Here is a 15,303-nt window from a genome sequence, read left to right as displayed (position 1 = left end):
GCATATTGCTGCTGAAATTCTAATGCTGTTTTGCAAATCTCTTTCTTTGTTAGAAGGTCATGCGATTTTCTATTGCTTTTCAGGAAAAAGATTAATAACTCATTGATAAACGGACTTTTTACGTTCCCCAAGGACAGTTAAGCTTCTCATAAAATACACTTGCAGTGGCGAAACAACCATGTCGCCAGGTTCTTGTCTATTTCTGTTACAGAACAAGATTACAGTAATGGCAGTGTGCTACTGCAACATGATCTAGAAAAGTTGGGCAGATGGGCTGAACTCATTGATAATAAACGGACTTTTTATTTCTACCAACAACAATTAAACCTATCATGAAATGCCCTTGGCACTGACGCAGTAACGAAGCTACCACACCGCCAGGTTCGCCATCGCGGGGGAAGGGTATGGTGACTGGTTACTGGGATAACCATATTTAAGACCCTTTTTCTAACATCTAGACAACCTAAGGTCGTTAGCCAAAAAATAACACGTTTACCATTAAACCTGTCTTTATCATTTGGTATGGTTGTTAGAGATCACATGGACCCGTTTAGAAATCTAGAGTATGGGGTGGGACAAAAATGAGAACTCTGTAGCCGAGTGGTCAAGCGTTAAGGGTACGAGCTCTTGTGACTACTAAATGTGGTAGAATGTTCTTGTATTTCTACATCTTGTGAACTCCTCTGACCTTATACGATCGTCCCGGAGTATAAAAAGAAAAATTTATTTAAAATTTTTAGTTTCGCCTCTGCGCAGACGGACATAGTGTACAATGTAGCTTGTCAAGTGGCACCGAGTCCCCCCCCCTCCAACTCCACGTAGTATACTCTGTGATGCAGTACATACTCTGTAAAGGCCAGAGACTGTGGTTTCACTGTAGGCTTCAAACCGCGGGGCTCCCCTAGTGGGACCCCAAGTTGCCCGTCCTTAGCCCCGTGGAGACAGGCTGGGTGTAGTAGGGAGTAAAGAAGTCTTTGGCTGGGATGAACCCTGGACATCACCTGAGCTTGCCAGAGGGGCCCCGAGTTACACACACACACACACACACACACACACACACACACACACACACACACACACACACACACACACACTCTGGAAAGTGGAAAAGGAAGCAGGGGAGACAGATGAAGAGGAGAGGAAGAGGTGAAGATAAAGAAGATGGATGATAGGAGACTTTTCATCTGGAAATAGGAAATTAAAGCGATAGAGGAGCACCGCTGTGAAAGGAGCCCATCCTCCACAGAGGAGGATTATTAAGAGCAGGAAAGATTTGTGATGGTAAAGTCAACCAGGCGAAAAGGTTGGGAAATGGAGACAGGGATTGCAGGGGTAAAGTCATAAGGACAAGGCGCCCTATGTGAGAGAGGGACAGATCGCACTGTGGACATGCACTGCTTCTCTGTTAGTAATCCCACATCGGCCACGCCAGCTGAAGCCAGTGTCAGTAAATCCCACGTCATGCCTCAGAAGAGAGGATATGACGTCAGCAGGGCAGAGGGGATTCCTGGTAGGTTCCTGGTCATTCTAAATTGGGGGCCTGTTAGAACAACACACACTCCATATGCACTCAGCCCGGTTGCAGACCTGTCACACAGTTACACAATTACAATTTTTATACGTGTTTAGGGGAAGACTGAAAAAAGCACATAACACCACACTATTTCACACAACATCTTACTTTCATCATCATACAGACAAGCAGGTGCCACCTAAATAAAGCAACTACCAAGACATCACTTTGTTTTTTAAAAATACTAATCATAAACATTCATTTGGTCACTGCATGGTTTACACATGTGACCTAACATTCACTCACATTTATACAACTTAACCTGCAAGGATAGCTTATATATATATATATATATATATCCACCGCATGCTGCTTATAATAAATTAAGAAAAAATAAATAAAACAAGTGCCAGTAGCATGGCAAACGCAGATGAGCGAAAGTAAAAATAAACCATACATAATAAAACAAAACAGGGGAGGGGGGGGAATCAAGATAAAGGGTACTGCAGAAGGAACACTCCTAAAATAATTTTGAAAAGCCAAAATATATGATACCAAAAAAAACAGATTTTTTTTAGAATATTCCAATTAATTAAAGTTTAGCAACGTCCCCTTGATAGCACCAGATACAAATTATGTGAAATATCACTAAAAGCAGGGACCAAAAATTAACTAAAACACTGGACCAACAAAACTAAGATAGACTGACCATTATGCCCCATCTCGACAGAGGGCCACAAGGCCAATAATGGTCAGGAAATTACTGCAGTTCGAACATTAAACAAATCCATGTACAGACGAACCGATACACTTATCGATCCGCAAATGCAATGGATTTGAATAATGGTGGCCCTAATGCAGTGAAAAAGTATAATAGAACAGAACGTAGCACTCACATGGTAACACACCATACCACTGACAAAGTCACTGTTGAACCAAAAATATATACGAAAAATTTTGCTATACAGGGGACGAGCGCTGCGGTAGCATATCGACTCACTTAGGTATATGGAAATATTCCCATCCTATATAGATTCTTTCTTGCTTTGTGATTTTCTGCCATATTCTGGGAGATAACTCTGCAATCCAGTTACAGGATTGATTGTATCTGGATTTGGTAGAGTACGTCAAGTGAAATTTTGAGGCTAGTTCTTCCTCCTTGGTTATACATTCTTGAAAGTTCTTGGTATATACAGTATATACTTCTGTCATTATTTCTTCTTTTGTCTTGGATTTATGTATATCAAACATCAAAATGCTTGGCCCTTTAGTCTTGGGCTGTTTAGTTTTTAGGCCTAGATTTGAAACAACAGAGTTGTTCCTTATTTTTTCTGCATCTTGTTTTGTGGCAGATTCTATAACGATTCCTCTAGTTCTGATTTTTCCCAAGCCTTTTATTTTGATGGTCCGAAATCCAGGCTCTAAATATATAGTGATAGCCTTCTTTATTGCCTCACTAGAGTTTAATGTACTTGATTCAGTTAGCCCGATTATGATAATATTATTCTCTTGTTTATTGAAAGTCTTTGTTTGGAGTTTAATAGCTTTCTGGTCATGGCGGGGACCTTTTACCACCTGCGTGCCCTTGTGGGTAGCACAGTTGGTAGAATCGCCATACCTTCAACATGAATTGTTTGAGGAGGCGTCCATCCTGCATTGGATTGATAATGGCTGCTGCTTACCTTACTCCCCACACCAATTCGAATCCCGTCGATGAGGTGAGGAAGTTTTACTGGCCTTTTTCACAATGTGGTATGTCTCAGGCGAGGGTAGCATGGTTTTTTGCTCCCCGAAACTGGGGTTTTTGGTCCAGAAAACAGAAAATTGACCACAGAATACACGCAATTTATATACAGCATATACGGAGCAATATGGCCTTAGTCGCTGATGCTCCTAAAATCCTACCAACAACAACTACTTATGTGATGGTCATTTGTGTTTCCTCAGGTTTTTGGAACTCTGTTTCCTTTGCTTCTAATTTAGCTTTAAGTAGTTCATTTCTGCGCAGACAGACATAATTTCTTTCCGCAATGGCCATCTATTCTTATTGTGCGCCCTCCTGCTGACGCACATAAATATTAAAAGCTAAAAAAACTGTAAGCTTGCTCCTTACAGTAATTTCATTGGTTTGTTCTCCCACCACAGAAACTGGAGTAGCTATGCTATGCGCTCCGGTAAATCCAGCCTTACCAAGGATGCCTTGTCCATCACTCACAAGTCTGCCATTAACTTTCTTAATATTTGTATCATATTCTTTGTAATATTTAGTTTTAAATTTTTAGTGATTATTGCAATAATTTAAATAAAAGAGTTTAGTATTCATAGAAATACTACTTAACTTGCATTTTTAAACTTGAATACAGAACATTATCATCAACATCCGTGTTCAACTTTATGTTATCAATAACATCCGTATGATTATATTAACTTTTAACCCTTAAGGCCATCTATTTTAAAAAAGTTCAATAAATATGTAAATTAAAATCAGCATTAAATACGTAAGACCAAGGGGAAAAGCAGGTGTGCCGCATGAAAACTGGATGAGGTACACGTGTAGCGAAAGGAAAAAGGCTGGGAACCACTGCTGCACTCTAAATGTTTCCTGGCTTTCGCGTATCTGATGCTCAGCTCTGCACTCTAATTTGCTAGTGACTGAAATAGAATTACTGAGAACTGTTATAAACATAACACTATTAGAATATGTAGATAACCATTATGAAGTGGGAGAGTGTCTAATGGAGTGTTTTCTTTTTCAGCTATTTGCATGGTCGTTGGTGTGTTGACCTTCCCTGCTGGCTGGGATGCAGACGTTGTAAGGGAGGTTTGCGGCCCTGAAGCTGACGACTACAGTGTCGGACAATGCGGAATACGTTGGGCATATATCCTGGCCATTATTGGCGTCTGCGACTGTGTTGTGTTAGCTGCTCTTGCATTTGTCCTGGGCACCCGTTATGTGAAACTCTTGCCGGAACAGTATATTACGGGAGGATCTATGTACAAAGGTAAGTTCATGTGGGCTAGTCCATGTTTACTGTATGTTCATTTAAATATCAGTTCCGTGTAACATCTATTAACATAATCAACCATCTGGTCTACATTTCCTGCCTTACCTTAACAGACAGCGCCCTCTGCTTGGTACGTACAGTATCGCGAAATTGCTGCTTAAAACCTTGAAACCTTATTCACATTGTTCATCAGCACTATATTTAACCTATGAGCCCTGAACTACAGTAAATAAGGACAATTTACTTCATATTATAGGACTCGCGGTTCAGAGTGTAATAACCAATGAATTTGCTTAAATGCATGCCATTGAAAAGAAACAAATATAAGATTATGATGGCTCCAGGCAACAGTGTATAAGTAGCTTTGCACAGTAAAAGAGGCATAACTAAGCTTTGGCTAAGGAAATGAAAGAGTTCAACTACTAACGTTGCTTTATGAATAGTCCCCTCCATAATCATGGTTTTGAACAAACCTAATGCAGGTTCACAAAGTATTGATATTGCAGCTATTAAGTCAGATCTGTTTATTCCACTACACAACTGGAGTAACTAAAATAACTATAGGGTGACTTCCCTTTTATTTAAATAGAAAAGCAACTTGGTTATTCTGTTGATGAAGTTATTGCAAGGTGTTCTTCTTTTGGGTGGTTTAAATCGATATTGCTGTGCCTACCGGATATGTACATTGCCTCTACGTTGTTTGATATCCGTGTATTATTTACACTTAAGGTGTCTGTTTGCAAGAAATTATACTCCTGGGCTGCCCTAATTTCTGAATATGCACTTATCTCACTTCAAAACCTAAAAATTACACAGCTATGCTTTCATGGTTCACTAGGAGGAACTGGGGACCTGAAAGGCCAGACCCTGCTCCTAATGTACTCTGCAGTCTTCTTACCTATAGTAACCTAAGTCCTCCTGTAAGGAGTTTTATGGGCCTTTTTCACAACGTGGCTGAGTTAGGTTGGTCTCAGGCGAGAGTAGCATGGTTTTCGTCCAGAAAACTGGAAAATACCAGAACACGCAATTTACAGATATGATACATGTATATAAAGGGCAATATAGTCTAAGTCGCTGATGCGCTTAAAACACAACAATAATACAGTCATCTATGGTGCGGCGATCTGGTTTCGAAGTACGGACAAAGCGGTTACACGCAACTAGTTCTATCAAATTCAGAGATTGATCCAGATAACAAGAGTTTGTCCGACTCCCTCAGTTGATCCATTAGAGGTCGTCACAAGCAGCTTGCCTTCGTGAGTAGCATAGTTGGTGTAGTCATCCCCCACCGTATGGAAAAGACCTGAGTTCGAATCCTGTCAATGAGGGAATTTTTATGTCTTTTTTACAACGTGGCTGAGTTAGTCGACCTCAGCCGAGGGTAACATGATGTTGTTCCCGGAAACACAGGTTTTTCATCCAACAATCGAGCACAGAACACGCAATTTTCACACATATATGTATATGGCGCAATATGATTTGAGTTGTCGATGTAGCTAAAAGTCCCTACAACAATCAATCACAGGCAACTTACCCTGGATCTGCACTTTGTGGGTCTGTCGCACTTTGTAAGGATTAATAGGGAAACGAAGTTCCTCGGTAGCCGAAAGCATGTTCGACGTGAATAGTGAAAACAATATATGGGAAGAACTTATCTGGCAATTCTGGTGGACTGATTACCCCAAAAGCACGACCACACAAAACTCTTCGTCCCTTCTGTAACCTTTGTCAACCGTGAGAATCTTACTTGATTTTCTCCTGATCTTAAGGTCACCTTTATGTTGACCGATAATAAACTCTGTGATTTCAGTGAACTAGAAAACTGGCCTCATCTCATGTTCACCTGCACTATCTACCTATTAGGACAGAAGAACCCATCCTGGGTTAAAGCTTCCCCATAGGAACGCTTTCCATGCATTTACTGCCTTTGCGACTACCCTGTTCAAAAGGAGATTTTCTAAACTCTCACTGCTGACACAACTATCAAACATACCACTGGCGCCTCGACCTCCAGAAGCTAGCATAGTAGCAACATGATATTTCTTGCTCGTTCTGCTTCGGGGGTGGCATTTCACCATCATCACAGTTGCTTTCAGTTTCTTTCAACGCTTTCTCGAACTAAACTGTATTCACTGGGTCTCTCTGCCATATCATTAGCTTCTCAGTAGACACTTTTCATGATAACCTGGTCCATCTGGTTTTCATCTGGGTAGATGAAAACCAGACGGACGATTACTGCTGAGGACGGCCCATTCACAGTCGTAGGGTCTCTCTGCTGGAAATGGACTTTCTTTCCTTCTGGTGGACGTCGGGGACCCTTTCTCCTCGGCGTGGGATTTGACCTTGCCCATTTGGGATAAATCAACTCTTCCTGCTGGCCTGGTTGGATTTCCAGGCGGAATCCAACCAGGCCAGATCTCCAGGCGGGACCTTCTGCGGACAGTGGTTTCCCCTTTCTGTCTCTGTGGGGTTATCCATTCGTCTTCTTGGATGGTTCCTGGAAGGATCTTTCTTCAAAACATGGTTTCTCTTCACCAGTGCTCACCCGGACGGCATACCTATTGTTCGGGTAAGATTCGCTTGCTGACGCCTGAACAACCTGCTATCGGCTTCTGTGTACAGCTCTCTTGTTTGACGAATTCCAGCAACGATTTCCTTTCGCCTTCAGTGCTCAGAGGTGGGGGGGGGGGTCCGCCAATTGAAACCATACATCTTTTCTGGAGTTATTTATCTAATGGATACAATACCTGATTCTCTGCCCCCCCCCCCGGAATGGGAATACTTTGCTGATGACACCAAGGATTTCCTCCTTACTGTGGGATTCCTTCTACAACAGTCTCTGATGGACAACTCCCCACTCGTATTCACACTAAAAAAAAAACAGACTATTATATTAGGCCACCCGAATATTTAAATTCATCTGCCGTGCATTGTGTATTATGTCGCTAAATTGCGTGTGTTCTATGGTCGATTTGCCTGTTTTGCTAGACGAAAAACCAACTAAGACGAAAAACCGACTAATTCAGCCACGGAATGAAAAAAAAAAGCCCATAAAAGTTCCTCGCATGATCGATGGGATTCGAACCCGAGCCTTTTCCACCATGTGTGGAGAGGACGGTGACGATACCACTGTAATACTCGCGCAGACAGTATTCGCACTTTCCATCTTTCATCCAGTCCACTTGTAGATATCTCAAACCCTTCTTTAGGGCCTCCCTGCTGTAAGTTTCTGTGCTCTGTTTTCGCCTAGAGATATCTATTCTAATTTCCGTTTCCTCTTCCTCAACCTCCCCTCCTTTTCTCTAGGACCTTCCTTTCTTTTTACAACTTGCACTCTAGTTGTAGAAAGGGTGCAAGCAATCCAGCAGATGGCCAGTGAACATACAGTATAAATAATATGTAGTATTGCTCTTAAACGTTAGTTCAACTTTATCGTTGTACGCTGTGAAGATACGCGACTCCGCAAATTGCCTAGAAATGGGTATATATTGTGTTTGTGTGGTGTATGTTGTTTTCTATCTGTGCAAGAATTTGGCGAGCAAATTCTTGCACAACTAAAAATTTTTTCTGGACTCAGGAAGTCCGGTTCAGTTCTGAGCACAGTAATACTAATAGCAACAAGCAGGTTCGGTCGTAGATTTAGATATTGATAGCAATGGTGTAGAATACATTCCCAGTCGTCTGTGAAACCACGATACAGAGTGATGATTCAACTAGATTGAAAATTTATTGCAACTAGATTGATTCATCACTCTGTATCGTGATGTGTATCATCACTCTTTTACCTTCCAGTAAAAGGTTTTTTCCAGGATGAAACCATTTTTGGATACACTCTAATATGGCTAAGGAAACATTAAGGATGAAAGGTAGAATAACAAGATCCTTAAAGGTAGTGGACCTTCTTGCCAACGTTGCATCAAAAGATTCCAGCGTGTTTTCTCCGCCTCGGGATCCGAAATTACATTGATAATAATACCCAAGAATATTGATAATAATACCCACGTTGTCACAAGGGCAACATGGCTTACCTTGATGTTGAAGCAGATAGCCGTTAAAGATCTGAAAGGCAGGAGTAGACACGGTCCTGCAGGCCCTACGCATTGCCAAAAGCATTTTACCTTGAATGGAATATAATTTGAACTGGATCTTAATTTTCTTAACATGCTAGAACCAGTCACAGCACAATAAGAACAAATTAGCAAAAAGGCAGATTTGTAATACAACCGTAGGGAAAGTTAATTGAGTACCCAAGACTGCATGGACGCAGAAATGGGAAGTATGTTTTTTCATTTTCTCTGAAAGATATTCCAAGCGTTTAGTAAACTGTAAGCTTACTATCAAGGATCAACCAAGAACTTTTAAAGAGAAAACCATAGACAGTGATTTGTTCTGAAGTTGGACAACAGGTGGATGCGAAATATTAAGCGAACACTTAATTAGCATCATCTTAGTACTGGCAGAGGATATGGATAATTTATTTACAGTGGACTGCTAAAAGGGCGATGTGATATGACTAAATCGTTAGTGGCTTTTAGAGAGGTACGGGAATTATACTGGATCAACATTGAGATCATCAGGATTTGGCTAATCCTGATGATTTCAATGTTATGTGGAAGGAAACGTTTCGAGTAACCACTCGTCAAGAAGTCTGTTACAGACAAATGGCCCAAGAACAGAATCCTGAGGGCAGCCCTCGTGACAGAGTGCGGGAAGAAGTTAGAACCCAAAATAAAGTAACTGTACGATTTTCAAAGCAGTTACTTTTGATGATCATCTTAGGATGTGAAATCTGATTATCCTATTTCTCGATATGATCTTAGAAGATCATATCAAGAAATAGGATAATCAGCACGACTTAAGTGCAATAAACAAGGCCACCATAAGCGATCGAAGGGCTCGGAGAAATCAACAGAAATTCAAGGATATATACTTAGATTGCAGAATGTATTCGAGAAAGGAATTCAAGGAGTTCTTCTTCAGTACCTCGACCAGGACGGAAACCATATTGATCAGCTGATACAAGAGAGAGGTATTAGTAAAAAGAGAAATGAGCCTCATAACAACCAGTCTTTCAAATGTTTTGGTCAAATGAGATTATTATTGTTGTTGCTCTTATTTTATTTTTCCCTGATTGAGGGATTCCACTCCTTGATGGGTTCTGCTACGAAGTACACAGGGTGGTTGTAACGTCTGGTGTTACTGTTGGTCGAGGAACCCTCTGACTGTCCTACAGGTGTTCAGGATTGCGACTTTCTGGAGTTCCTTGTAGGTGTTTTCTGGGAGACCTATTGCTGCTAGGCTGCTATGTAGAGTCTTTGGCACCATACCGGCGGTCGACACGATGATCGGGATGGTCGTTACTTCTTGCATATGCCACCTCTCCTTGACCTCATGTCTCAGGTTCGTGTACGGAAAATAATATATTTGTGCAGAGCAAGTCACAAAGAAGATAATCGCACGATGGGCATTTAGGAAAAATGTTGGTATTAACTGTCCATAGTTGAAGGAACAGTATAGGAAGTAAGAGGGATGTCTATATTTGATTCGCTGTTTAGAGAACTAAAAGTATAAGGTAAAGCTCGTTTATTTAGAACAGTCAACTTATGCGAAAAGAGAACCTCTTCTATGAGTAAACCTTTATGATCAGTATGATCACAGCGCCAAAGATTGAATTTCACATTACATTAATGTATGTCATTATAATAAGCTTGGCAGTACCTGCTAGAGAAATAACCTGATAAAGACAGCCATGATGGAGGGAAATTTCCGAAGTTGGTGGATAGTACACTGACATTAAAAAGTAAGAGCCATAAAGAGCAGATACACGTATGCAAACAGCATATTGTTTGTAAGACAAATTACCTTGACTACGTCGAATTTAGGATTGACTATGACGAAGGCCGTACATGGTTTAGCATCATCTGGCTGAATTAACCCAAAAAGAGATAGGGGAAATTCAGTTATTTTGCCACGGAAATGATAGAGTTCTTGTGACGCTATATATCATATTTAATTTCATCAATTACCTTTCAAAGTCCAGCCAGATATTTATAAAAATAGTAGAGACCCAAAGGGTTTGCCTTTCAAACTCCTTGGAAAAGGCCCGGGTTCGAATTCCGTCGATGACGCGAGGAACTTTAATGGTTTTTTCACTCCGTGGCTGGTTAGTCGGTCTCAGGCGTAGATAGCAAGGTCCCCCCCCCCGGCAACTCAGGTTTTTCGTCAAGAAAACCCGAGTTGAATAATACCATTGTGTATTATGCCTGTAAATTGCGTGTAAACCAGGGAACACACGCAATTTACAGGCATAATACACAATGCACGGCAAATTAATTTAATTATTCGGGTGGCCTTAAAATAATTTTTTTTTTTTTTTTTTTTTGGCTGGTTGCTGAGAGGCCAGTCATACAACACAAACATGAAACCACACTTAACACGAAACCCTGCATTACACTCACGACTAGCTTAGCCATGTTAATGCTTCTTCACGATGACATTCGCAGATTTGTGGGAAACCTCTAGTATCGCCTAAACAAGTAACACTTATGTCCCTTATGTCCTTATCTAACTTTTAAATATTTTTTAATAGTCTTAGAATTTTATGCAGTACAAAGAATGATAAAAAGAAATATGCTAGAATATTCAAAAAAAAAAGGGGGGGCAGTTCTTGCAAAAATAACAGAATTCAAATAGTCAGGTGGTCGCAACTGGCATCAACACGCGGAACGAATCTCCTTCTTTAGGATACTCACACGTAGAAGGCAGGTAGCCGCTTACTGGAAACCAGCAGCAACATAAAGCGGAAGCTTCTCACTGGTTGTGAACACATAGAAAGCAGTTGACCAGTGCAACTTCTTGGTATGCAATGGGGTAAAGTTTTGCACTGGTCAACTGCTTTCTATGTGTTCATACCGAGAAGTTGCGTTGGTCAACTGTTTTCTAGGTGTTCATAGATAGAGAGAAGCTTCCGCTTTATGTCGCTGCTGGTTTCCGGTAAGCGGCTACCTGCGTTCTACGTGTAAGCACCCTTAGAAAAGATCATGGTCTTTTTTTTTTTTTTTATTGGAATTCACTTCTAATCGGGTATTAAACCTTGGAGCTTCAGAAGGGATTCCTCCTTCCTGCATATTTAATGCTTCCGATAGGGCAAGAGACCGTTGCCTCACTTCACTTCTTGGTAGTTGGTCACTTCATAAAGCCTCGTTATTAGGGTAAGTTTGAATTCAATATTCTTCTGACGTTGAGCCTCTGCAGAGAGAAACTTAGATTATCATTTTAAGACTTTTCCTGTCGGGACTGTATCTACAAGTAGATTCCATAGTAACCTGTTTCTCTTTTAAAAGTTTTCCTGATAGTTTATCTTGAAATCTAGTTCCTTCGTATCCACGTGTCAGTCCGTACATTAATAAATGCTGTAATGAAAATGTTCTCACCTTCCAGTAAAAGGTTTCCTTTCTTCAAGAGGTCTGCACGTAATTATTTCAATGCGTATATTTACTGAATATCAGCTTTACATATTTATTTTACAGCAAAATTTATAGCAATAGTCGGTACTGAAACAATCAACAAAACCTCTTTATGTCTGAATATAATTCCGAGATTACAATTACTGTAGATAGGTTGATGTACTGTATAAAGAAACAACAATTCATGCTACATTGCAGAAACACCAAACACTTGATATTTCACAAAGGGTTACACTATAAGTACACCACCTACATGCTTTTTTTTTTTTTTTTTTTACTAGTAATGCTAATAAAAACCAGTGATAAAACAGTTGGTTAATGTACGCAGTGCGTTGAATTTCAGGCGCGGTTGATTTATTTCTTAAATTCATTTACTTTTTTTTTTTTTCTTTTTCGGTGATTAATAGAAGTGAAAAGTAAATATAGTTATCCTCTTATCAATTTATTACTAAGAATATAAGTTTACAGAACACTTAATAAAACTCAATAGTTTTGCGTTCTCTATATTTAGCCGTTCAGTTTAATTACAACTGTATAATTAATATAGTTGGGGATACACGTTACGTGGTGGTTTTCTTGATCTCTATAATGACCATTCTTCTACCATTACTTTAAGGTAACGTTTCGGTAGCCTTGCCAGAATCCATCTTCAGACCATATATAGGTTGTTGCCAGCCTCCTGCTTGCCGAATGGCTCAATTCCAGCTTCCACGTTCGTGCAGTCGGAATTGAGTCTGGCAATTAGGAGGCTGACAACAACCTATGTATGGTCTGAGGAAGTGTTCCGGAAGATTCCCTAAACGTTACCTTAATGTTTAGTGATTTATTTAATGGCTGAATAAACTATCTTGGTATTTGGAAGGGTATAAGAGTGGTCATTATAGAAATCTAGATTCCATATGTAATATTTATTGCTCTTCTCGTATACACTTTTTTAAAAGTCACTTCACTCTATACAGGGTGGTGATTCACTACCAGTGCGACAAACTTGCAGGAGGTGTAGGGGCCACAAAGACGAATCGGAATCACATAGCATTGCTGGGTCCGAAATGCCTTCGTTATGCGGTAGAGGACGTTGAACGGGAGGTCGCGCGAACAGCGATCCCGCTGGAAGTTAGCATTTTCGAACCGGTTCCCGAGGCAGTAGGATGGACGAGTATTCAAACGTTGAACTGGCCGACATGCACCTCGCGTATGGAGCTGCGGACTGTAACGAGCGCGCCGCTCTGCGCTTGTACCAGGAACGTTTCCCGCACAGGCGTGCTCCTCATCATACGATTTTCGCACGTGTGCACAGAAGGTTACGTGAAACTGGTTGTTTCACGAAAGGTACCATGAATCGAGAGCGAACAACGAGGACGCCAGACAATGAGGAGAATGTCCTACGTCTTGCAGAAGGCAATCCGAGTACGAGTACTCGAGCGATAGGCGAACGATTGGGTATTTCTCAATCCACTGTATGGAGGATACTGTCAACAAACCAAATGAGTTCATACCATCTGCAACGCGTTCAATCATTGAAGCCTGCAGATTATCCACTCCGGAGGACTTTTGCTACTTGGTTTCTTCAACAGAAACGGTTCGCAAATGCTGACTTCCAGCGGGATCGCTGTTCACGCGACCTCCCGTTCAACGTCCTCTACCGCATGACGAAGGCATTTCGGACCCTGCAATGCTATGTGATTCCGATTGGTCTTTGTGCCCCCTACACCTCCTGCAAGTTTGTCGCACTGGTAGTGAATCACCCTGTATATACGAGATATCCCTCATAAGCGATACCATTCACGAGTCTTACAGAACAGCACACTCTAAGCGTGCACGGACTGTCTAAAGCTAACAAAACTGCATTACAACTACGTTTAATCTATGAATTCTTATTTTCCATACAAGCTGTGTGAAAAAAAGAAATAATAATAGTCAGATTTATATTCGTCCGATTTTAATTAAATTTGGGATGGCTCGACAAATCTTTCTGAAAGAACTAAACATAAAATTTCATCAAAAATCTTCCCACTGGGAGGCGAGTTGTTACATGCGAATATGGCGAAGACAATAGGCGCTTATGCGTATGCATATATATATATATACATCATCAAATTTCATCTACGGTGACACTATCAATACAGCACATTTATGCTTGTTTGACTAGTAATTACTAATAAAAACTTGTGATTAAACAAGTTGGTTAATGCACGCAGATGCGTTATATTTCAGTTATTACATTTTTGTATAGCGCAAACGCGGCTAAAAATATTCTTGTATATACCTCTAGCACGACCTCTAGTTTACAGCAGTTTACACTTCATTATTTTGACAATGAGTACAATCATTAACTGTATTTAGCAGTGACGTTAATGGGAATCGAACCACGTTCCACTCAAATGCATGTGCATTACTGCACTCTCGTGCTTGACCACTAAGCTGATTACTAGTTGTTAGTACTGCTAGTAAACTAGTAACAACATAAATGTCTATGTTAAATTATAATTTAATATTTGTAATTTAACACAGTTAACTACGAGCCAAATAAGTTCAAGGCTTTGTTCTTTGTTTAAATAATCTAAATTTTGTAATAAAAGAGCCAAAACATTATGATCACCACAGTCTCCAGTGAACGTTTCCACAGTACCAACGAGTGACGTCACCGACCGGTGCAAGGGAAAAACCCGATGGAGTTTGAATAAGGAATGATTTGCGGCACTAGGAAGGCGGAGGCCAACATCTCAGCAACCGTAGACGTTGTCAGCTGTTCGAGGGCCGCGGAAGTGAAGGTGTAGCGGGAACGGTCCGAAGAGTCACATACAACCATCCAAAGTGCCGGGATGAGGAGACCACCACTGATTGACAGTCGAGGTGAAAGGCGGTTGGCACGTACTGTCCGGGATGACAGACGACTCACGATCTCTCAATTAACTGCCGACCAGACCAGGGCGCAGAGAGAAACTTTTCCGAACACACCATCCAGCGAACGGTCTTGTGGACAGTGCTACGGAGTAGGCGACCTGTTCATGTGTCCATGTTGACCGACAGTCATCGACACCTCCGCCTGCAGTGGGCACGAGAACACCGTTCCTGGACATTATATGGTTAGAAAAGAGTCATCTGGTCTGATTAATCAAGGTTCCAGCTCCATCATGCGGATAGACAGGTGCGTATTTGACGGCCAGCAGGTGAACAGCTGCAACCAGATTGCACAGTCGACAAAAACAGGCCTGCGGGTTGTTATCACGGTATGGGAGATGTTTTCATGGACATCATTGGGATCCCTTATCCACATTGGGCCATATCCGGTGTCCGTGTCCGTGTCCGTGTATCCAGA

At 41.1% G+C, this 15,303-nt stretch overlaps 1 protein-coding gene across 1 annotated transcript in view; it reads left to right on the top strand.

Annotated features, from left to right (window-relative positions):
• LOC150086814 (LHFPL tetraspan subfamily member 3 protein-like) overlaps nt 1–15,303 on the top strand; it is a 108,979-nt gene that overhangs the window by 90,912 nt on the left and 2,764 nt on the right. Inside the window, exon 2 of the mRNA XM_090372771.1 lies at nt 4,270–4,515. Coding sequence (XP_090228897.1) covers nt 4,270–4,515 — 246 coding nt within the window. The remainder of the gene's footprint in view (nt 1–4,269; nt 4,516–15,303) is intronic.

Source organism: Mastigoproctus giganteus, chromosome 4, assembly GCF_048544385.1.
Source record: "Mastigoproctus giganteus isolate SK-2022 chromosome 4, ASM4854438v1, whole genome shotgun sequence".
NCBI lineage: Eukaryota > Metazoa > Arthropoda > Arachnida > Uropygi > Thelyphonidae > Mastigoproctus > Mastigoproctus giganteus.
This window is presented reverse-complemented; position numbering and strand designations above follow the sequence as displayed.